General features: G+C 34.8%; 3 protein-coding genes across 12 annotated transcripts; 2 read left to right on the top strand and 1 right to left on the bottom strand.

Annotated features, from left to right (window-relative positions):
• Positions 1-1,227: 1,227 nt before the first annotated feature.
• On the bottom strand, positions 1,228-8,407 carry ccdc32 (coiled-coil domain containing 32). Its single transcript, NM_001198753.1, is given in 4 exon segments — positions 1,228-1,894; positions 7,505-7,658; positions 7,746-7,975; positions 8,262-8,407. Coding segments are annotated over 3 exon segments (549 nt in total). The 5' UTR covers positions 7,969-7,975; positions 8,262-8,407; the 3' UTR covers positions 1,228-1,722.
• A 61-nt stretch (positions 8,408-8,468) lies between these two features.
• On the top strand, positions 8,469-15,926 carry pcmtl (l-isoaspartyl protein carboxyl methyltransferase, like). 10 transcript variants are annotated; one of them, XM_087288768.1, is made up of 10 exons: positions 8,478-8,526; positions 8,763-8,853; positions 10,060-10,194; positions 10,908-11,012; positions 11,122-11,153; positions 11,231-11,335; positions 12,907-13,027; positions 13,146-13,231; positions 13,309-13,478; positions 15,342-15,926. In XM_087288768.1, the coding sequence occupies exons 3-10, from the start codon at positions 10,077-10,079 to the stop codon at positions 15,376-15,378; spliced, it is 774 nt and encodes a 257-aa protein (XP_087144894.1). In that variant the 5' UTR covers positions 8,478-8,526; positions 8,763-8,853; positions 10,060-10,076; the 3' UTR covers positions 15,379-15,926.
• A 1,766-nt stretch (positions 15,927-17,692) lies between these two features.
• rpusd2 (RNA pseudouridine synthase domain containing 2) lies at positions 17,693-23,896 on the top strand. The gene is given in 3 exon segments (NM_001327917.2): positions 17,693-18,382; positions 19,482-19,778; positions 22,890-23,896. Coding segments are annotated over 3 exon segments (1,740 nt in total). The 5' UTR covers positions 17,693-17,728; the 3' UTR covers positions 23,679-23,896.
• The last annotated feature ends 1,433 nt before the right edge of the window (positions 23,897-25,329 follow it).

Below are 25,329 nucleotides of genomic sequence, written 5' to 3'. Positions count from 1 at the left end.
AGGGTAATTAGGCAAGTTATTGTATAACGATTGTTCTGTACCGAGAAAAGAAAATAGCTTTAAGGGGTTAATAATTTTGATCTTAAAATGGTTTATAAAAAAAAGTTAAAACTGCTTATATTCTAGCCAAAATAAAAACAAATAAGACTTTCTCCAGAATAAAACATATTATCAGACATACTGTGAAAATTTCCTTGCTCTGTTAAACATCATTTAGGAAATATTTAAAAAGAGGAAAAAAATTCAATGAGGGGCTAATAGTTTTGACTTTAACTATATATGTATGTGATATCATGGATATTTATAAATATTAGCACAATGCTTTTACAACTTGTTTTTCATTTCCAAGAACTATTCTCTGAATGTTCTTGCAAGATTCTTCCTTAGTTTGAACAAACACTCATCCAGTAACATTTTTGCAAAGTTATGTGGCCTCTAATAGTTTTAAAACCATTAGTTTAACATCGTTCATAACACGTTTTTCTTTTTAAACATTTAGCTGCACATTTGTCTAAAAATATTATCACTTGTGATTATGAAATGTTAACAAAAAAATCAAAAGTAACTTTCCTATAATGTTTCCTCAATGTTTTATAGCCAAGAAAATAAGTTTAAAAACATTTTTAAAAAGGATGTTTTACACAGTCAGAGAATGTTTTGATAATAAAATGGAAAGTTAGCAAAATGTTCTTCATTCTTTTTTGTCCACTATAGGTTTCTATGAATCAATCACATCTAACCTCTAACATATTCGCAAGTTTAGAGACGCAAACATAAAGTCATTACAGTAATGTGAAAACTCCTCAAAACAAATCAATCGAATGCTGAAAAAAGTTCAACAAAGCATTGGTCTGTTGTATTTTCTCAGCATCCATAATGACCAATCTTTGTTCACAATATTGTAAACACAAAACAACTCCTGTGGAGGAAATTCCAAGCAGGTTTACAGAAAACCTGATCAATAAAACGTCAAGAAAACAAAGAAGTCAGGCCATATATATATATATATTATATAACATTTTCAGATATAATACAAATAACTCTTTTTTTTTTTTTATAGAATTAAATCAGCCGGTGTGGAACAAAGCAATGATGCTTGAACAATATAATGATTGGAATGCCCTGAAGTGATGTCTCATCCATATTCAACAATACTGACATCTATTGGTTACTGCTGGGCAAAAAAAAATCAGTATGCACCACTACAAAGGTCACACAAGAATCTCATTATGGTTCCTTCGTCATTTTATTATCTTCTCAGAATAAAGTGTACAGTTGCTAACATCATTAAAGACATGAAGTATGTTACACTTAACGATCTCTACTAATGTTTGAATGAAATCCTGTCTTCATGGATGCACCGTTTAGCTTATAACAGCATCACCTTTAATACTACAGGCGGGAGAAAAATCAACACATACAGAAATGCATCAGATGATACATACATGGAATGTTACATGATGACGTAGTGATGTTGTTTATACACATACTTTCTCATAACAAACTGGCTTCCTCCATCCACACAATATGTTACTTGGCAAGCATAATATCTCCAATAAAGAGATTTGATCTATTCATATACCAACAAAAATGTGTACAATAATTCATCTTGAATCGAGCACCAGCTTAATTTATTTCTGTAAAACATATTATCCCATTAAATGGATCACAATATGCGCTTGTACTGCTGGTCAGCATACAGGTTGTGCTGTGATATGGTCATTATTTCTCTGGACTCGGGCACTCTTCCTCCTCCTCCACACAGGGTTTGTCAGTTTGGCTGGAGCTGGCAGGGGTCTCGCTGTTCTGTGTGGGCAGGAGAAGGTACTCCAGCTCTTCTGCATTGATGGCCACTCTTTCAGGAGACAGCCAGCGCTTGAACTGCTCCAAAGCACTACAAGAATACCAAGACAGAATAATTACACGCAGACCATTTATTCAACATAATCACAGACAGGAACTGTTCTTATGTGCTTTGTCATATCATTTTTAACACATTGTATTAACACAGTCTCTTAATGATGTCTGCTTTTTTCGGTGCTTTATGAAGCTTTGAATCGTAGTAAAAATCTTTTGTTTTTCAAAAAAGTGGTTTGAAGTGCATATCAAATTGGCATAGTCAATTTCAAAACCTTTCAAGAATTAATTATTTCTTTATTGGAAGGATTCGTATAATACCATAAAATCCACATGAATCATGGAATTCACTGATTGCCCCCAGTGGGGAATCATTTAGTAGCTTGTAGATGTTTTAAAGGGGACCTATTATGCCCCAATTCTTTTTATTATTTGTAAAATAAGTCTTTGATATCCTTAAGTGTGTATGTAAAGTTTCAGCCTAAATTCTCCACATTTAATTATTTTTGGTGATTGTCGCTTTAAATTCAAATGAGATGAGGGCGGAGCTACAAATGTCTATAGGTCAGCATAGTGGCAGATTTAAAACAGGACTAACATTATCACTGAAAAGAAGTGGTTCAGAAGAAAGCCATCTATCATTTGTGCTTCTTGACGGCCCGTTTCCACTAAGTGGCAGAGTATGGTTTGGTACTGGTCACCTTTATCAGGCTTGTGTCTTCACTGCCAATGGTACCCTTAAGGTGGGTGTGGTGTATGACAAAGCTGCAGTCGACGTCATTCTCGCTCGAGGAAATGTCAAAATAAAGCTTTACAGGTTGTTCACAAATCGTATGAGAAGCACTTCTCACAAAACAGATTCTTTACACACAAATACTTGTTTATAAATGTTCATTACTAACCTTTCTACAATGATAGTGCGAAATAGCCTCCTGTAACGTCTGCGATTATATAAAATAAATAAATAAATGCAACATGTATGAATACACAGCCTCTTACAGTCTCTGATATGTTACCAATTACAGAAAAACTACACACAGCAAACATTTAGTCCTTCTTTGGGTTCAAAAACAACATGCAAACCTCTCATCAGTATCTGTAATCTTCACCAGCACATGTAAGCTCTGTTAGAAAGTAAGTCCGGCATTCAGAGTTCATAATAGTCCAAATGGTGATGATTATAGTTAAATTTGATTATAGATGCAGTTAGTTAATTTTTTAGGCTGCTGAAAGAATCATGTTTGTTTGTTTTTTTTCCGGTCTTTTCCTTCAGTCTCAGAAAGGATCGGATGTGAGAAGCACTTCAATAATCACGTGCACGTGAAATATAGACAAGCACGCACGCTCTCTTGAGAAAGTGAAACCACTCACAGTTTAGACGGCCTTGTAAACAACAACAGGACACAGGACAGATTCTACTTTTGGTGTGACGTCTCAGCTGTGTATTTTTAAAAGGCTGTTTTGTTTTCATTCTCCTGGCTTGTGCATGAGCTCCGCCTTTTGGTACCCAGTTGTCATGTTAGGTAACCTTTAGAAGGGGTACCCAAAAAGTGGTATGGTACAGTTCGCTTTTTGGTACGTTTTGACAGTGGAAACGGCCATAAAGTGCACCGACCTATACCGCACCACTCAGGAGAAATGGGCCATAAAACCCTATATATAACGCCTCTTAGTCGCTGGCATTATCTTTAGCATTTACAGTGAAAACTCTAACCGCCATCGGCGAGAGCATCAATGTAGCTGGAAGTCATTCATTGTCAATAGAAGCCAGCTTCATGCTCTGGTGAAAGCGTCACAACACGTTTAGGATGGCTTGAGCATCAAGAGGGGTTGAAATCAGCTCAACTTTATGGTATTGAACTATGGTGCGGTTTGGCAGCAACCTATTAAAAATTTAGGTCCACCACTTGAGAAAGTACCAAAGCTATATGGTCCAATAAACTTTGGTTTCAACCCCATTAGTTCCCAAGAAAAACAAGGCACCGAAGTTGATAGTTGTAATGCAGAATACACACAAACAACATGAAGACTAGGACTATTAAACATCTATAAACAACATGATGAAATCAGACTAGCACTTAAACATGAACACATAAGCACACCCTTGGCAGGGCAGATTAAGGTAATAGAGTAAAAAAATCTTAATGGCCGGTGGCTACTTCTCACTCAGAGCTGTTTTAGCTAATGAGAGAGAAATCATCACTAATGGGCCTCTAATGAAGTGTACAAAGAGATATATTCGCACACTGTTGCCCCACAACTGTGTTGAAACCCCTTATAAAAGTGATTTTCGCATAATAAAAAAAAAATTATAAAAGATTGTGCATTCACATATTGGAAAAGCTGACTGCATACATTTATTTATTGGAAATGTGTTTGAAAAAGCAAATTTTCCTTCATGTTTTCCGAGTTTGTTGCATTTATTTTATTTGGCCCACCAGGTGTCACTAGCATGTGCTGTTTCCAAATGTTAACACAGCGAACTGATCTGTTGGTTCAGTTTGTTTCTCCCATCAATACTCTTTTCTGTCTTTTATAGTTCTTTTGACTAGTTCAGAAGCATGATTGATTCACCTCCATAAATATGCAGTACTATATTTTGCAGTACTAAACTGATATGAATATGTTGACACATAGACTGATAAATGTGAAAATAAAAGAAATCCATAATTTAATCAACTAAAATTTATTTTCTTAACAGGCCAATAACTAGAAATGGTCTTACTTTACAAAATAAATGAATAGCTTTTAGTTTTGCTGAAATACCTAATGCACTGAAGAGGCTATTGTACAGGATCAAGGGCCAGAGATGTTCATTCTAAAATTCTACATTTTTTTTTAACAAATATCTAATTTGGTGAGGAATCTTGGGGTGATCTTTGATGACCAGCTATTCTTCAAGGACCACACTGCTAACACAGCAGCACAATCATAAAGGTTTTTACTATTTTAACATAAGAAGGATAAGACCGTTCCTGACTCAGCATGCAGCATAACTTCTGGTCCAAGCTCCTGTGATTTCCAGGCTGGACTATTGTAATGCTCTTCTGGCTTGCTCTCCCATCTTACACCCTTCAACCTCTACAAATGATTCATGAAGCTGCAGATTGTCTGGTCTTCATTGAGCAAAAGTCACACATCTCTTTATTCCCCTGCACTGGCAACTGGTCAAAGCTTGCAACAAGTTTAAATCATTGATGCTTACTAAAAGAACAGCCACTGGCACTGCACCCCTCTCACCTCCACCTGCTTCTGCAAGTCTATACCCCTCCAGGTAAGTAAGCGAGTGTCATCTCCTGTTATCATCACAGAACGGCTCTAAATTATTTTTCAGGACATTTTCATTCACAGTTCCTCACTGGTAGAAAGATTTTCCCAATCCCACAAGGATTGCTGAATCACTGGTATTACTGGTATCATGCAAATGCCAATTGAAAATGCATTTAATCACATCATGAAAAAAACGTTTCCAAGCTTATTCTGTTTAGCAGTATCAATATATCAAGTATCATGTGTATATTCGTGTTGAGTCGCTTAATATCTTCTTGATTTTTAAGTAGCTTTGGACAAAATTGTCTACTAAATGACTTAATGTAATGAAACTGTCACACAGCAAGAGTATGTTAATATTTCTTTCTTTCCTTTTTGGGAAAATATATTCTTATATAAATAAGATCTCAAAATTGCAAGATATCACAAATATAAAAAAAAACACTTATAAAAAAAAAAAACACTGCAAGATGCTTATTCAGAATTTCAAGATATAAATTGGCAAATCTAAGAAGAAAATATCTGTTCTCTGATATTTAAATGCACAGTATACTGTATTCACAACAAACAAAGACAGTTTGCTGTTGCCGTGACTGAGTGTGGAATCGTGGTCTTCAATGAGTCTCCTGCAGAAATCATATTCATTCATTCATACATTCACTTATTACCATGGTAGTATGAAACAGAGTAAGACTGAAAGCCATTGAAGTAAACAAGGCCATTTAAGCAAATGCTGATGAGAGACGAATACGGCATGGCACAAAAGCAGCAGAACTTTTATTATGCCACAAAACACCAATTTTAGTTCTTCTACTCATGAACACATGGGGAAGAAGCAGTGCTGTTATATCACACTTAATACATTTTAGGGTCCTATCATAATTCTGCACTTTGCAGTCTGATATTTGCATCTTTGGCATTTCCCTGTTTTCAATAAAACCAAAATGGAAATTAAGGATGTATGACATCCTTACCATTAAAAAATTGCTTGTTTCTCTGGATTTTAACAATTTTTGAAACTTTTTGCATAATGTACATAATCAGAAAAATATAGAACACTGCTTTAATGATTTTAGGATATTTTAATAAACAAAAAATTCTATATATTGTGCCATTAGATGAAAAACAGAATGTGAGTTTTTATTCCTTTTTATCCCATTGCAAAAATAGGATTCCATGGACCACATGTCACAAAAGATTGTAAAATGATTTTAGACTATCATCAAAATTTGCTACTCTCACCAGAGTGGGCATCTTATCTGGCTAGCAGCACATTTGCACACTTGTTATCGGTGATGTGGGGGACAGACACAATCCAAGAGTAAACCTAGTTCAGGCAGAACAAATTTAGTGTTTAGATTGGCCAAGAGTTCTGACCTTCCCCTGACACGCTACAATGTAATGCTGAAACTCACTGGTATGGAAGAATGGCCAGATAAATGTCAGTATTTTAGGAGTATAAATATGCAAAGGCTATAGTCAACATTGCATAATTATTCTATAAATGTATGCCTTTTCCAATTAATGGCATCTTTATTTATACTTTTCTGTATTGATGGTTGATTAAAATGTATTTTTTTAAATGCCCAGGTATTAATTTGATCAAAATTTTAGTAAAACAGTAATATTGAAAAAATATTATTATTATTATTATTATTATTATTATTAGTTAAAATTAACAGTTTACTTATTAGTAAAGAAAAAAAAAAGGATATGAAAGCAATTTTAGAAGTCACTTCTGCAGAGCAGTGACAGCATTCAGGTAAAAGATATACTACAGAAATTGATTAATCAAATGTAAATCAATAATATAATACAAATATAGAATTTCTACTGTACGAATTATGAGAGCAATCAAATTGTTATATTGATTTATTCAAGTTCAACAAGAGATCAATATTGAGTAAGCTGCAATTAAGACACAATATTGTCTGTTTACTTTTTTTCATGCAGTTTGGTCGATCTGCATTTTCTAATTAATCTCCATGTATATGGAATGAATTTGAAAATGTACCAAAGATGGCATCTGTACCAGCTATGTTTAAAAAAAATCTGTTTTCTATTGTCTTTGTATGTATTATTTTTTTAACTTTGTCTTATGCTTAAGATAAACGCATCTCAATGGGACATTCCTGATTACGTAAGTAAAAATTTAAAAATCCAAACTGTGCATCTCTGAGCAACACTGCAGAACTAATCATTTGATCCAATGATTCATTCATTAAGACAGTTTCCTATTGTCAATTTTAGCACCATACCTTAGTTTATGTCAGGCCACATATTAGAGTTTCCCAATACAGAACTTCCAGTCTAGCTGTCTGTCTGTGTGTGTGTGTTGTTTCAACGAGACTGGCATTTCTAAAATCTCTATACTAACCTCTGATCAAAGTTTCCCTCCTGGAATAGTTCTGAGGTTTGGGCATCATGAAGGAATCGATCCCAGCACTCCTTTTTAGCCTGGGACAAAGAACGCAACATTTCCCTTGATGTTACTTCACTTGACTGTCCCTTGATTCTCTTCAGTCGATTTTCTGTGAAGTAGCAGGGTACCATGCACTTACAAATAATTCAACAGGGCATATATTAAATACAGAGTAATCATATTTAATCTCCTGTACCTAAACCAGCAATGTAAACCTCAGAGTCAGCCATTGGTTCCCATGGGCTAAAGTTAGCAGCTCTGGGGGAGTCTGTGTGAGGGTCGCCAGGAGAGGAAGGCTCAAATGAGTCTGTGAACTGTCCTCCATGCTGTTCCCGAGGCTCTGGCAGACTGGAGCAGACCTCTGACCACAGATCACCGCTAGATCGGGCCGCGTGGGTTTCGAAGTCGTCTATCATCATGATTATCCTGATTATTAAAGCACAAATTTAATGGATAATGCTTTTATTAAAAGTTTGCTGTTTACACGCGTAATAAAAATATGGATATTAAAATTAGTGGATTTAAAATCTTAAAAACACATGCCAGTTAGGATATTCTATGAATACATGTAAAAGTTTATTGGCTGATTGTTTACATGCCAATGTAACGTTATCAAACCGATTGTTGACATACTAGCTCTCCTACAAGTACATTTAATGAAGCTGTATAAAATTAACGTTACCAGTCGTAAAACCAAAACAGTGGTGCTTACCTTAAACTACGATGCTCTCGGTACACCTCAGACCTAATATCATATATTAAAAGGATAAATAAATACAAGCATTAGCATGTAAAACCCATCCTTCTGCTTTTGCTGCTGAGATGCACGTAACCGGCAGGGATTACCTACCGAATCGCACTGGCTGTTACGCCTGTCAGTCAGAATTTCCTTGAATGTGATTGGTCCAAGTGATGTGTTTGGAAACTCGACTTCCGTCTACTCCTTCAGCACGTTGACATCGGGTCGAAATTTACGAGTAAGATTTTTGCTCCGCTCTGACAGTTACGTACTTTTGGCTTATAGTAACATAGCTTGCCTTTGCTACTATTTTAAAACAGTCTTATTCAATCTTGTTCTCAATGCGCTGCGTAATATTAATTTGTAATGCTCTGTGACGTTTTAGTCATGCGTTGAGAAAACTGCGTCTAACGTAAAGCCCAGTTTGTTGCGTATACAGTAACGCTCTCTTATTTCGCTCTTTATTTGATGTAGGGCGTGCAATATTTAGGTACGATTCTCACGTTTGTTGACCTGAATCAAGGACTCATGTTGGACGCATCAGCGGTCTGAGGTCCGACAGCAGGTAGATTCAGATATTAAAACTATTCTAATGAGTCGAACAAACACTGTAAAGATTGAATTATGAAATTTATTTTGCACAAAAACTTATGTACCATGCTAAATATAGAATTAAAAAGTAGCAAGCCTGCTGCTGGCTTAATTTTAGGCTTTGAAGACTACGAAGTGTAACGTTATATCATACACACTATACACAAACATTCATAAAGCTATTGAAAAATGTCAATTGAATTAATTGGATTTACTGGATTTATTAGGAATGTGTTTGAATACAATGTTAATATTTATATCAGGGGTGCCCAAACTTTTCTTATGAAGGGCCAAAAACTAAACTTGATTGATGGTGGTGGGCAGAAGCTAAATATACCAAACTGTATTACATTAAAGTTGCCATGGTAACATTCCAATTTAATAATATTTAAAATATAAATAAAATACTTTAATCGTATTATTATTCATATATTTTTTACATGTTATAATTTACTTCTTACAATGTAATTTATAACAGAGTTCAACGTTTTTTTTTACTTGATAGTTGAATAAATGTGTCCTAATAGGGTTTTTAGCAACGTGCCACACATATCTGTCAAAAAAATGGCAAAAAAAGAAAGAAAAACTCTTTAAAAACACTGATTAATTCACAACATTTAATTGAAAAATTTAATTTCAGTTTTGCTTTTTTGTAGCTCAGCAATTAAACAGACATACAAACAAACAAAAGGTTATATTTAATTAGAAATGACGATCCCTTGTTGAGGGATTCACCCAAACCTTCCCTATCTGATTGGTTGGCGGGCCAAATCAAAGGTTACCCTGGGCTAACTTTGGGTCGCAGACCCTAGTTTGGGAATTTCTGATTTAGAGCCTTTCCCACCTTTAGCTTATAACATTTGACAAGAATAACAACTGTTATAGTTTGTTGAGATTTTAAAATCAGGCTTATTTGAACACTACATAAAACATTTCTAATGTCTAAATATTATGTGTGAAAACAGGCACTTTTATATTATTTCAAAAATAATCTTAATATTCTTTTTTATAGAATATTAAATATAGCTGTATATATAAAATATATCTATATCCAATTAGTTTTTCTCATGAAATAATAACTTTTGTCAGGTGTATGTTAGAGTGAATTTACATCCTGGCCAAACGTGGCAGTTGTTCTTGTGGACTGATCGTGAAATCAGAATGTCATTTCTTGTTGCAGGCCGTGCTTATTAGGCAATGCAGTCTGTCCTCAGGCTGGCGGCAGTAGCGGTCCCTATGGGTTTGCTGCTCTCCAGAACCATGGCATGGATGTCTAGTGGCAAAACACATGTAGAACTCATCACTCGCTTGAGAGGTAAGAAAATATATAGAGATATACAGTATGTAGATAAATACTTGTTTTTCTGCAAGATTTCTGTTAATGTAATTAATTATAGCTGCATTTATTTGATTAAACAGCAGTAACTTAAATATTTACGTGTTAAATAACTGCTTTCTGTGTTATTATGAAATGATGATTTACTGCTTTATAAACTGATGAAATCTGGAATTGCTGTTTAAATCGGTCACACTTTAATTTGATGGTCTGTTTGTTGAATTTAAGTTACATTACATCTACATGCCAGCTAATTCTCATTAGATTATAAGTAGACTGTTAGGTTGGGGTAAGTGTAAGTTGACATGTACTTGCAAAGTTTCTTATAGTCAGTTAAATAGCTGTTGAAGGAGCAGTATCAGCAGATATTAAGCAGACAGTCTACTAATACTCAAATGGACCATCAAAATAAAGTGTTAGACTTAAATCATATAAATAAATAAAATTAAAAAATATACTCGCATAGAAAACCACTCATTTATATAATATGTTGTAGTATTACTGTTTATACACTATTTTTGATTAAATAAATGCTGCCTTGGTAAATTCTTTCAAAAAAAGTAGATTTTTTTTTTCTTGTTTTTGACCAGTAGTGTTGATAGTAAACACAGAAAGCAATTGTACATGTCAACACACAAATTTGAGGCCATTTCCTGGAGTCCCATACAGTTTAATGTGTCTTTCTGTGACAGATCATGGAGTCATTCGCAACGACAGAGTGTTTAATGCCATGCTTGCCACTGATCGAGGGATTTATTCCAGAGACCACCCGTACGCTGACTCTCCTCAGTCCATAGGTGACTTTCTTATTTCAGCAAACATATTGCTTTGACTGCTTGAAGCAAACTGAAACGAGTGCACGACCATTTTTCATTTAAACAACTTTTTGTTTTGTTTTGTGCAAAGGATACAAGGCTACAATCAGTGCCCCTCATATGGTAGGTCAGAAAAACACATGTAAAAATAGATGTTATTGTCAATTATTATGCATTACAATGAATGGTTTGTTGTGTAGCATGCACATGCTCTTGAGGTCCTCAGTGATAAGTTAACAGAAGGAGCCTCAGCGCTGGATGTGGGGTCTGGAAGTGGATATCTCACTGCCTGCTTTGCCAGAATGGTGAGTTTTGTTTTAAAATATGTTTATTAACAGAGTTTTGGTCATTCAACTTTCAAGTCAAGTCAAGTCAAGCTTTATTTTCATTCTGCTCCATGTGTGAACATACAGAGCAGCGAATTCTGTGTCTCGCAGGACAACAGTGCTACATAAATGAATCATTCATAAAAAAAAAAACACGTATTTAAAAATATATATACTATAGTAGAGGTGCCCAATCTCAGTTCTGGGGGGCCGGTGTCTTGCAAAGTTTAGTTCCAACCCTAATCATGGGCTAGCTCATCAAGCGTTCTAGAAACATCCTTGCAAGTGTGTTAATGCAAGTTGGACCTAAAATCTGCAAGACACCGGCCCTCCAGGACCGAGTTTGGACACACCTGTACTATAAGATACCTAACTATACAATTTGTGCAGGATATTGTTCAAGAGAGGTATTAAAGGTGAATATTGTGCAAAAGAGGTATTTAAACTTTTACATTGTGCAAAATAGTTATTTAAGGTTGTAGCAAGCAGTGCAGCATGATTGTGGTACATTTTTGGTAAACATATTTTCCTTATTGATCATCATTTACCTTTTTGATCATCGTTTTTCTTATTGAAAATGTGTTTCTTTTGGTTTTGAACACATGCAGAGTAGCTGCCTTATAAACCCTTATTTTAGGATAAACAGCTGTTAGAAATAATCACCTCATCTTCAGTTTTGAAGACACTGTAGGATTTAAAATAAAGAAAAACAAATATTCAAGTTCCTGAAAATCCTAAAAATATGGAAATACAGTACTACTTTCGAATTAACAGTAATTCCAAATGTTGCTATTTTTTCAAGACACAAATATATCTGTATTACAAAATGAAGTATGATCTTATTCCATCTTGTTTTTAGTGACAAATTACTAAATTATAATCAATAATGATCATTATATACGTTTGGTCAAATTTGTGGTCCACACTAAATTTACTAGCTCTTTTATCTGCATATTAAGCTTATTAAATGCAGTTAAAGAGTCTACTTTTTGTTTCAAGCCACGTTTACCATTCAGTGTAACAGATAGATTTATGTAAAAAACATGATTGTTCTAATTGTTCTTGACAGATTTTTGGTGTAGAAACATTTATTATACATTGTAGGTGACTTCTCTAAAACATTTATAGATTATATTATAGCCATTGTAATTGTTTTACAATTACAATGGCTATAATATAAGCCCCCCACCCAAAACAAAAACACTCATACATTCCTACATTCACACATGCACTTATACACTACGGCCAATTTAGTTTATTCAATGTCTTTGGACTGTGGGGTAAAACTGGAGCATCGGGAGGAAACCCACAGAAACACGGAAAGAACATGCAAACTACACATATAAATGCCAACTGACCCAGCCGAAACTCAAACCAGTGACCTTCTTACTGTAAGGCAACATTGCTACCCACTGAGCCACCATGCCATCCAATTAAGAAACCAATTAACACCATATTACATTTCTACTGTTTTGCCAGACAAAATGTATATGTATTTGCTAATTTCTTTTTGTAAACCATCATTATGATTTACTGTGTTTATTCTACAGGTTGGACCATCTGGAAAAGTAGTGGGAATAGACCACATAGATCAACTGGTGCAGTCCTCAGTGAAAAATGTCCAGGCAGACGACCCAGAATTACTTGCATCGGGACGAATTAAATTAGTGGGTGAGGAATTAATATAATAGATTTTTTCTACATTGACATTGTTTCTGTTCATCTAAGTTTGATGACATTGGTGTTGAAATTACATTACATTACAAATGTTTAATGTTTGTGTCCACAGTGGGTGATGGACGCTTTGGTTTTCCTGATGAAGCCCCATATGATGCCATTCATGTTGGAGCAGCTGCTCCTACACTCCCGAAAGCTGTATGCACAGAATGAATCTGATTGAATTCTTGTTCACATACCCTGCAGTTGTCTTATTTAAACCTGTGCATCAACAGCTCCTGGAACAGCTGAAGCCAGGTGGGAGACTTGTTTTGCCTGTGGGCCCAGAGGGTGGAAGCCAAGTTCTGGAGCAGTACGACCGACAGAGCGATGGCACGTTCCTCAGAAAACCTCTGATGGGAGTGGTTTATGTCCCACTGACAGACAAGCAACACCAGTGGCCGGGGTACGTTTGAGTTCCTAATGCCGACTTCAGACTGCATGATTTTCAAAGTAGTCGTGCCACAGATATTTTCACACTGCATGACTATCTGGGGTAGCATTTCGTCGAGGCTTTGTTTACACTGCAAGATAAATTGGCGATAGAGGACAAATTTACCCTATTTTTTTCCTCAATTTCTTGGGTACAAATAAACTGAAAATGAGCACTTTTAACTTCACCCCAACCTCCCCCTGGCCTGCAGATACCCATACTAGTGGATGCAAATCTCACATTGGCTCTAGGTAATCGCCAATGTTATTTTCAGTCAGCACATTTCACACGGCATGATTCTCTCAGATCGCATCTTTAATAGGTCATACTGTGTGATTGTTACTCACATGAACGAGCACTGATTTGCCTGTGATGTCAGGCATTTGTCAGCAGTTTTTTTTAAAACCTGTCGGTAAGTCAAGACTGGGGCTAAAATCATGCAGTCTGAACTCGGCATAAGGCAAGACACTGCAGGTGAACAGGGTGAAAAACAAATAATAATTAACTCATGTTTATCACCAGACTTAAATAGGTGATTGATTACATTTAATTGGATTGCAAGTTTTCTAAAAATATTTATTTAAATATGCAAACAAGCCATTATTTAAATAAGAATGTGCTAATTTGCAGACATTTCTACTTTTTATTAGAGTCAAGGTTTTTACTGAGGGGAATTTCGCAATCTCTTTTTTTTATCACAGCTTAATTTAGAATTTACTGCAAACAGCCCCAAAAAAATCATTTTCATTATTATGCATTATTTAAGGAAAGAAATGTCATATCAGGGAATTTAAAATTTTAAAAAAATCTATTCAAATTATTAAAAGTCAGGGAATTTTATAAATTTTAGCCCAAATCATGGAATATCAGATCATTTTAAAAGTCTTTTCCAGATATTATAAGTCAGGGAATTGTACATATTTTTGCCCAAATCATGGGATACCTGGGATTTTTGTTTGACATTTTAAATTTCTCTTTCTATTTATCAAAATTTAATTTTTCTAATTTTCTACACGGTTTTATTTCTTGTTTTTTGTGTGTCTTGCTTATTGTTATGTTTAGGCTGTTTTTCAATATCATTTTATTTAAAATCAAACCAAAAGTGATTCAGGAGTAATTAATGTGTTGGTGCTCTTTGGGTAAGGGATTCATAAAGATTAACAACAAAACCATAAGTTCAAGACACTCGAAAAGTAAGTGAAACAATCATTGTATCAATTTTTCTGCTTGTCAAAACGACAATCACTTTAGTACAGTTTAGTCACCAGGCTGTTAAAATACTTTTTGCTGCTATTTATTGGCTGCATGTTGAACTGTTCATTATAGGTCATGGAAATTTAGCATTTTATTCAGTGAAAGTCTGGTAACTTGTCACGTGGATTAGAGTGGGAGCTCTGTTTAATGTATGAACCCTTGGTAAAAACCTTCAGCACAAAGATATGAATTCAAATTAATGAAGTTTTGGGGGTATGTAAATGCTACTGAAGTGGAGATTTAGTCTTAATCCAAAAAAAAAAAAACTCCTAATAAGAAAACAGCCTTAAAAAATCTGTACTACAACTGAAATCTATAGACACAAACTAATACATGTGAGAAAATGAACAAATAAAAGTGTATTTTGAATGATCCATTGCATAAAGATAAGCCCCAAAGCCCAAAATCTCTAAACTGTCAGGTGCATGAAAAAAGTGATGTTTTTCCTGCAGGGTCTGGCTTTCAGAGATGAATGAAAACACATTGCTTTGTACTGTACTGCAGCTCATCTGAAGTGTGTGGCTGTTGATTTGTTTCTCTTTCCAGCGATGAGCTCTGATTGCAGTATGGTTACCCCTGCAGGAGATGGCGCTGGTGCTGTGGTTCGGAAAGCCCGTAGTGCTGAAGAAAAGCCTCTCATCCCATCTCACCTGCTGCCTAGAAACACAATCGACTGGATCCTACCGATTCTCCACTTAAAACTGAGGTTCAGATGCAGAAATTGCTAGAAGACTGAAACAAGCTCAGTAGGTGGTGTGTGTCTTCACAGACGTTAACCCTGAGTGAGCAAGAACTTCCATATCTAAGGCTTGTGATCTCAGTATGCTTCATAAGTGGCCACGTGCTCTGCTTATTCGGCATATTATACAGCAAGAAGCAATGGAAATAGTGTACTGCTATCATGGTACCTTTTAACGTCTCACTTCTAAGTTATATGCCAAGGCTTAAATAAACTGCAAACAAAATACTTTTAAGTATTGGACTTAGAATTAGTTTAAAAATATATATAATTTTTTCCTTTCTTCTGCGCATGAGCCAGATTTTGCTGTCGTCTAATCAGCTGTGTAATCTGATTTAACGTTTTTAATTAAGGACATTTTTGTATTAATCTACATGGTAAATGTAGGATGTTCAATGTACACAATAAATGTAAACAGAATAAAAAAACTTGTGTCTTTTGCTTATTAACGTCGGAATCAGTATAGTTTGCCAGGTCATTGTAATATTTTAAAGGGCACCTATTTTAGCTCTTTTACAAGATTTAAGATAAGACTTTGGTGTCTCCAGAATATGTTTCAGCTCAAAATACCTATCAGATTATTTATGAATAGGCTACAGAATCTGCCCATTTTGTTGTCTGAATACATTGTAGCTGTTTTTGTAGCCTGTGGCTTTAAATGCAAATGAGCTGCTTCTCCCCACCCATCATGCCACATGTGTGTCTGCCTCTCATCATGTTACATCAGATAAACAGCAGTCAGTGATAGAGACAGACTCGAATGAAGCTGAAACACAGCTTATTAGTCAAAAATACCAATTGGATTTTACTGTCTTTATTACAAACATGCTCTGTTTCAAAAACACTTTTAACTTATAAAACTTATCAAAATCACAGAACCTTGTAACAAATGCTTTAATTCCAGTTTATTTGCAAAAAAAAAAAAACAAGTTCTGTATGCATGTTATTATAGAAACGTGGCACGAGTCAATCAATTCGGTGGCCGGGGAAACCGCACTCCTGGGTCACACACACAGTTCTGTCCAAAAGCTGATTTTTATTTTAAGTGCCCTTTACATGCCACAAACCTTCATATAAGTTCACATTGTGTGAGAGGCCTTCATCAAACTTAGCTTCTTGTAGACAAACCCTGCTATGATTTTGGTTAAACTTTTTTTATGCATTTAGCTAATTTTCCACGGACCCCCAACATAACTGATGTTTGAAAAACCCTTTACTATTCTATATGATTTCTGAATAACCATATAAACTTTTTTTTTTTTCAAGAAAGAGAAAATTTATATACAACTATCATAATATATAATCATGCAGTATTATACTGTATATATTAAAAAGTAAAATAGATTTATAATATATCTAAATAAGAAATGCTATTAAAATATGCAATTGTATAAATAAAGAAAATTAGTTTGGACTAATCTAAATGTAAGTTTGAAATAAAAAATACACACATTTATCTGTTCTACTTAATTGGCTTTGGGAAGTGTATAAAATAAAATCAATTACAGCATTTTACTTTTTTATTGAATACAAGAAAAATAACATGACTGCATTGAAGACAAAATACAATAGCAAAAGTTAGGAAAGAGAAAGTGGAAAAAAAACTTTACAAAGCCTCAATCATTAAGAAAAAAAGATTATCATAAGCTTTAAGAAACGTATTATTCTTCTTATTAATAGGCTTAATACATTTAATATTGAACGAAATTACAGCAAGGAAAGTATTAAATCTAGATATTTAATTTCGAAATTTATTTTTGTGTATAAAAGATTTAACAATAAGATCAAGCATTGTCATTGCCAGAGAAATACAGAAATAGATCTTTCATAGATAAATTTAAATCATATTTAAACAAGGATGATAAATTAAAAAAAAAAAAATGTTATCCCAAAGATGTTTATCGTGAGTGCAACTATAGAATAAGTGAAGTAAAGTTTTTTCATGTACATTGCAAAAAGTACACAAATGAGATATTTCAAAATAATTAGCAATTTGGTAATTTGTAGGATATACATGATGCAAATATACATGATCCTCTCTTTGTTGGATATGCTGAACTTTTCAGGTAATAACCTCTCTTCCATTGAATACTTTCAGAAATATTGGTCCAAAAAATGTACATCTTGGGAGGTTTTACAACATTTCACTCTACAGATATTTCACTAACACATGACGTCACGTTATGTCATCAACACAAGACGGAAATGTATCGCTGAGCCGCTGAATAGCATGGTTCACGTGTGGAAGATAACACACGTACAAGCATTAACTTTATTAAGATTTGGAAGAAGACAAAATAGTGAATTTATAAAACGCGTGTATCAGAACAGAAACGTGAGTGTTGAAACTCAGAGAACCCATTGTTCAGTGCTGAATGTCAGGAGAAACAGCACGCAAGTAGAGTCCTCAAAACACCCGGTGAACACACATTTATCACTGTACGACATGGACAATAAAGGGGAAGAAGGCGGCGGGGACACGGACAGCACTGTCAAAACAAGCTGCGGGAAGCGTAAAAACGAGGAGACGGATGAGGCTGCAGGACAATGCAGCGGTAGGAAGCGAAAGCGTGGCGGCGGAAAGCAGCTGCGGCCCGGTGAGCGCTACGTGCCTCCCCCGCAGAAGCGCAACACCGGCGTCAGCTTCAACCAGGAGCACTTCGCGGAAACCTCCTACTATTTTGAAGGCGGTCTGCGAAAAGTGCACCCCTATTATTTTGACTTTAAGTCTTACTGTAAGGGGCGCTGGATTGGTAAAACTCTTCTGGACGTTTTTAAGAAGGAATTTCGGGCGGAATCTTTGGATTACTACAATGCTGCTGTCAAAGAGGGGCGAATTAAACTGAATGAAACCCCTGTGGATGACCTGAATGTGGTATTGAAGGTAAGAGATCTCTTGATTTTCCTTATGTCGCCCTATATTTTAGCAGTGTTGTGGAAAGTTTCTATTGAAATTATTACATTACAATATTTGAGTTACACCCCCTAAAAGTAACCATTAACTGTTACTTTTCCTGCCAAGTAAGGCGTTACGTTACTTTTGCGTTACTTTTCCTCACCTTTGCTGAGGACAATCACTGAAAATCATTGTCCATTGAAACAATCCTCTACTTTTCCATTTCTTCGTTGCGTTCAAAATAATTAACATATTTTCTCATTGAGGTCATGATTCAACGTAACTACGTTAGGTTTAATTCAGCAATTTATAAAAAAAAAAAAATCAATTAAAATAAAAAGTAACAAATATTATTTTTTAAGTAATGCATTTCTTTGCTCTTTAAGTTAATATAACTTAAAGTTATATTACTATTACAAATCTAGTGGTACTTTTAATGTTCTGATATATATATATATATATATATATATATTACTTAACTACGCACAGTGCGGTGACATTATTTTACTCTCAGTGATTTCAGACATCGAATAATAAAATGGCACGTATTATTATTAACAAATTACATTCAGTACACAAACAAATCCAAAATTTTGAGATAAGTCTTGAATATCACTTCAATGACTTGTTAAATATAACAACTCTAAGAAATGAAAAGTCTCGAAAAAAAAAGAAAACGATATGATTGTGATACAATTTATACTGCCACATTAAGTAAACGAGTCACGTCAATGCCAATAACCTAGTGGTACTGTGCGTCGACATATAGCACCGACATGATCACAGTAACCCAAGTTCGATTCCTAGCTCAAAGTCCTTTGCTGATCCTTTCTCTCTCTCTGCTCCCAATACTTTCCTGTCAGAAATCTCTACTGTCCTGTCATAATAAAGGTGAAAAACCACAAAAAAAGATAATTGAAAAAAGTAAACAAATCACAAAAACTAACCCAGTTTTCAGTAGGTTTACAGAATATTTCTAGTACAGCAGAATCTTGTTATTTAAAATTAGTTTGAGTTACATTGTAAACAGGTTCTCCAAACTGTAAGTGCATCTCAAAGTTTCTTCAATGTTTTGTTTTTCGATTAGAACAATGACTTGTTGAGGAACACTGTTCATCGTCATGAGCCTCCGGTGTGCGGCCAGCCCTTAAAGCTTCTGGTGGATGATGGTGAAGTGGTGGTGGTGGATAAACCCTCCTCACTGCCTGTCCATCCCTGCGGTCGCTACCGACACAACACTGTCATCTTCATTCTGGGAAAGGAGAAAGGTCTTGTTGGCCTCCACACTGTTCATCGTCTGGACCGCCTCACCTCAGGTGTGCTGCTGTTTGCACGAACACTCGAGGTCTCCAAAAAACTGGACGTGATGGTTCGAGAGAGACAGGTGAGACATACCAAGAAATCTGGAGAATTCTGTCTTACGTCCTTCAGTTTGTTCGCCATATTTAGTACAGCTATTTTAGAGGATAGTTCACCAAATTATTCATCATTCATTTATCCGTTTTCTTTTCAGCTTAGTTCCTTTTTTAATCAGGGGTCGCCACAGTGGAATAAAATGCCAACCCAGTTGCAACCCATCACTGGAAAACACCCATACACTCTCATTCATAGACTCGTACACTACGGACAATTTAACTTACCCAATTCACGTAAAGCGCAAGTCTTTTGACTGTGGGGAAAACCAGAGCACCTGGAGGAAACCCACGCGAACAAAGCGAGAACATGCAAACTCCACACTAAAACTGACACCTGACCCAGCCGGTGCTTGAACCAGTGACCGTCTCGCTGTGAGGTGACAGTGCTACCCATTGAGCCACTGTGCGGCCCCACCCAAATATTAATCATAATTATATTATATATATATAATTTATATATAAATAATATAATAATTACTCACTCTACTTATTTCAAACCGGTTTGAGGGTCTTTCCTCTGTTGAACACAAGCTAGATATACTGAAGACTATTGGGAAAAATGGCCATTGACTTCTATCATATTTTTGTTCCTACTATGAATATTAGTGGCTGCTTTTTACTAATATTCATCAGAATATCTCATTTCTTGTTTTATGTTTAAAATATAAAAAAAAAAATCATGAAAGTATAGAGCTCAGTGCTTCCCACACGAGTATATTTGGTGATGATGCATGAATAATACTATTATTATCATGCTTTTACACTTTCTTTTGTATCCGTCCAAGAAGGCCAAACATTTGCAATCGATTCTTCTTTGCTCTGCACTTTTCCTACTGCTGGTTCTGTATGCGTTTTTGCATTACCTTTTGCAGCTGACTGCAAGCACACAGCCGCGAGAAAAACATTAAATGATTAATCATTTAATAAATGACTCAGATAAGCTTTACTATATACTCAGAGAAAATAAAATATACTGGCTGCTAAATATTTGTACACCAATAGAAATGGCTAATCAACTAATTTGCCTGATTTAAATAATCTACACTTTTTATTCTACAAATTATTATAATTTTTAGCAATGATGTGTATTTTTATTTTTTTTCTGTTATCTATATTTCATTTGCTGTATATTTGATTAATTTAATGATGTTAATATATTACATATTTTATACATATCTAAAATGCTTTAGCAATACTGAATAGCATAAAAAGTAACTTTAACCCATTAAAAAGAAAAGGTGTATAACAGTGTCATAATAAATAAAAATGTAGTTAAAAATCACATTTTTTTTGTTTGTCGCATGTAGTTGACCACTTATGTGCTGTGGGTAAAGGATACCACCGCAAGTATATTTCAAACCTGGGGGAAGCACTGAGAGCTATTTGAGTTAGAGTAAATGGTGAGGGAAAAAGAAATGGTTGAAATAGCCTTTTAGCATAAAAAGCTATACCCTCATTTGCTTTGGAATATTCTTGACCACAATTTACTTGTGGTGATCAGTATAAAAAAGACAATGTGTGTCACTTGATGTAGTATTTTGCTCTTTGTGTAAATTTGTTTAATTTTTTAGCATGAATTAAAATAAAATGTTTCAAAAGTTTTAAAAGAAAAACACTTTAGTCCCCCAATTGAAATGTTTTAATGAAGCATTTATTTAGTATAGTCACATAACTGTTAATGCTTTTACATTTGAGTGTCATTAGTTACAGCATTTATTAACTTTCATTCATTTCAAGTGACAGAACTACACTTGTGCATTGCTTGTTCATGTGTTACTTATATCACATTGTATTAATTGATGTTAACAAATATAGCTTTGAGTGATTTTAATGATGTTTTAAAAATGCAGAAATCAACTAAAATTAATAATTGCTAAAACAATATTATTTGTTGTAAGTTTTCTTTAACTAATGTGATACCTCATAACAAATGTGGCCCATTTATAAAGTGTAATGTTTGTTCTTCAAGTGAACGGGGATTCACAGTTACTGTGGATTTAATCATATGGAATGATTGTAAAATATATATGTTTTGATTAGAGAATTTGAATTTAAACCAGTTTCAATCATGGCATACTAATAAAGGATTATTTAGTTTAAAAAGAGATGTATGCCAAAAGGAATTCACACATCATGTACACACAACAGAAAATGACTAAAATTGTTACCACTTTAGTTTAAATTCTAAACTAAATAAATAGTTTAAATTAATTAAATGTAAAATTTAGTTTTAATTTCCACTATTACCTAATGCCAATTATTAAGATATTGGCTGTTTATTAGTACTTATAAAGTATAATCTTATTCTACATGCTTAATCCTACTCAATATCTATTGGCCTAAAATCAAAATCTCGATTAATTGAATATTTTAACTAGATTATGATTAATAAATGATTATTTTATTTATTTATTTTGTTTTTACCCTCATAGTTCACTGACAAGTTTTGTACAGTAAATATGCTCACTTATTACAAGTGAGAGATTTTTAAATGAAGGGTGCATAACATGATTTTAAAATAATTGAAGTAAACACGCACTATCTACTATTTATGATATTTTATTATACATCAATGCTAAACAACTGAAATTAAAACACACATTGTCTAAAACACGACTCTCCGTGCTGCCCACCCTTATCACTGCTACTAAGCTGACCAATAACAAAGTTTGCACTATGTGTAGTTGTGACGTGTAGTTAAAAGTTTTTAAAGAGGTGCGCAGGTATGCGAAGGACTGTACATTTGGGCTTGGCAGAACTATAACATCAGAATAATATATAAGTAAAAAAAAAAACATATAAATATAAATCAGCCTTAACAGAGCGAGGTCACGTGACTCCACACACAGCAGGGAAAGTGTCTGAAAAAACTGACCTGGAAAAATTTGATTGATTTATAGGTTCTGAATATTGCCCAGCCCTACTAACTAGTTACTATTAGTAAGTACTTATTGGTAGTCTATTGATTGGTAGTTTATGGATATTAAAGTCTTAGTTAATTGTTTATTAATAGTGGGAATTGTACCTTTAAAATAAAGTGACGTTTTTGTGACTTTAACAATCTTTTCTTCATTTCCCAGTTAGAGAAGGAGTATGTGTGTCGTGTGGAGGGAGAGTTTCCAGAGGCAGAGGTGGTTTGCGAGGAGCCCATCCTGGTGGTGTCTTTTCGCGTAGGTCTCTGTAGGGTTGATCCCAAAGGCAAAGAGTCCCGCACCATCTTCCAGAGACTGAGCTTTAACGGACGCTCCAGTGTGGTCCGCTGTCGGCCACTCACAGGACGCACGCATCAGATTCGGGTTCACCTTCAGTTTCTGGGCTTCCCAATCCTCAACGATCCCATTTACGGATCTTCCGCGTGGGGTCCAAACAGAGCGAAGGGAGGGCTGGTGGGTATGAGCGACGAGGAGCTCCTAGAGGCTCTCATTGAAGAACATAGGTCAAAGGAGAGCCTGCACTTGCTGGATTTGCCTGATGAAGAGGTTTCAGGAAAGACAAAGTGTAAGGATGGCGCTCAAGGACGCAACGAGCAAATAACGGTGATCGAGTCAAGCAGTGGCTCCAGTGAAGTGTCACTGGATGAAGTGAAGGCAGAAAGTAGGCAAGTTGTTCAGCAGAGCACATCTGAGTCTGTGGGAGAGATAAACGGGGCACGCAAAGATAAGGATTTGGCCTCCGATGATGCCAGCAGAACTGGGAGATCAAAGGATTTTGTTAGAGATCATTTATGTGGAGAGTGTAAAATCGTAAGGCCTGACCCGACAGAGAAAGAGTTGATTATGTATCTGCATGCGCTGCGCTATAAGGGACCTGATTTTGAATACTCTACTCAACTGCCCGACTGGGCTAAAGAAGACTGGATTCAGGATTAAGCTAAAGTCAGATGTGTTTATGCAGTTTTGTTGGCGGACTCTACCACACAATGATTATTCAGTTATTAAATATATTCAGTGTGAATTGGGATTGACTTTAAAGTTGGCTATTTTTGGTCAGTACTAAGGCGCGTTGCTGTCTTTTATTTCTTTCAGTTACTTGTACTTGGAAAGGACATCTGACATGAACATACAGCAATAAAGCAGACTTTATTATAGAAAAATGTGAATACTGTACTGACTGAACTATTGAGAACACTTTTAAACAATTGATTTTTTTATTTTAATTTAAATGTAATTAATTTTTTCAACAAATTTTTCTTTTGTTGTTGGGGGTATATTCAGGAGCAAGTTAACAATGATTGTAAATAGCTACTGAGCAATGCTAAGACCAAAAATATACAGCCTCATCTCATGAGGAAATGTAACTATTTCACAGTTGTTTTTTTTTCAGTTTCGTGATGAATTCAGTCGTACGAAAATGAATGATTATTAAAAAGAGGTGTGGCATCCAACCCCACCCCTAAACCTAACCGTCATTGGGGGATGAGCAAATCATACTAAATTGTAGGAAAGAGATCATACGAATTAGCCACTAAATCGAAAAGTTACGAATTGCTGTGAAATTGTGTTTGAAATATTTAATGGCTATAGTGTCTAAGATATGAGATGGGGTAAAATACAAAACCTTAAGAACAGAATGTGAAGCTTCAGAACATCATCATTCTCAGTCTCAGTTTGCCTTAAGATGTCAGAATGTCACAATACATGAAACAAAAATATTTGATAATACTGGTCTATACAGACAGATTAAAAAAAATACTCCTGTTACAAGGCAGCAGCAGGATATTTATGAGTTTATTTGCAAAAACAGATATTTTTGTACGTTTATATATCATATTTTTATGTTTTTTGAAGTTTTCAGAAATCCTATTGTTACATTAAGTGTAGAAGAGTTTAATTACAAATTCTGTAAAGAAAAAAAAGAATTCTTTTAATAGGCCTGTCACCCTTTCAAATCTAAGCTTGTTAATAGGTTGAATAATTATTAAACAGAGATGATGGGAATTTTACTGGCCACGCAATGGACAGATACGGTGTCTGACTCATTATCTGCATTAAATGATTTAAACCAAAGGATATCATCTTCAAGAAAGGACTTTCTATATGAAATTTGTGCAAAATGTATATTAAACTCACAGAGGAACACAAGTTACCTTTGGGTTACAAGTTCAACTCACTTACCATTAACCACAACTAGGTGAACGGAGTGGCAGAGAAATGCTGTTGTTATCAAACATTGTTTACTTAACGAAGTCAGTTTAATGGTGAAGGGATTGATCCAAAAGTTAGAAATTAGTTATTAAAACTATTATGTTTAGAAATGTTGAAAAAAAATCTTCTTTATGTTCAACAGAAAATGGGGAAAAAAATTAACAGGGGGGCTTATAATTCTGACTTCATGTGTGTGTGTGTGTGTGTGTGTGTGTGTGTGTGTGTGTGTGTGTAAATATTTATAGTTTTTTTTTTTTTTAACTTTTGGAGGAAATATTATAATATATATTATAAATGGTATATTGTTACCATTTTACTCAAACACATACCCAATAAGTACAGGGAAATTAATATTTTTTAAGTGGTCTCTTAATTT

Source organism: Danio rerio, chromosome 17 (assembly GCF_052040795.2).
Source record: "Danio rerio strain M-AB ecotype USA chromosome 17, GRCz13ab, whole genome shotgun sequence".
In the NCBI taxonomy this organism is placed as follows: Eukaryota; Metazoa; Chordata; class Actinopteri; order Cypriniformes; family Danionidae; genus Danio; species Danio rerio.
This window is presented reverse-complemented; position numbering and strand designations above follow the sequence as displayed.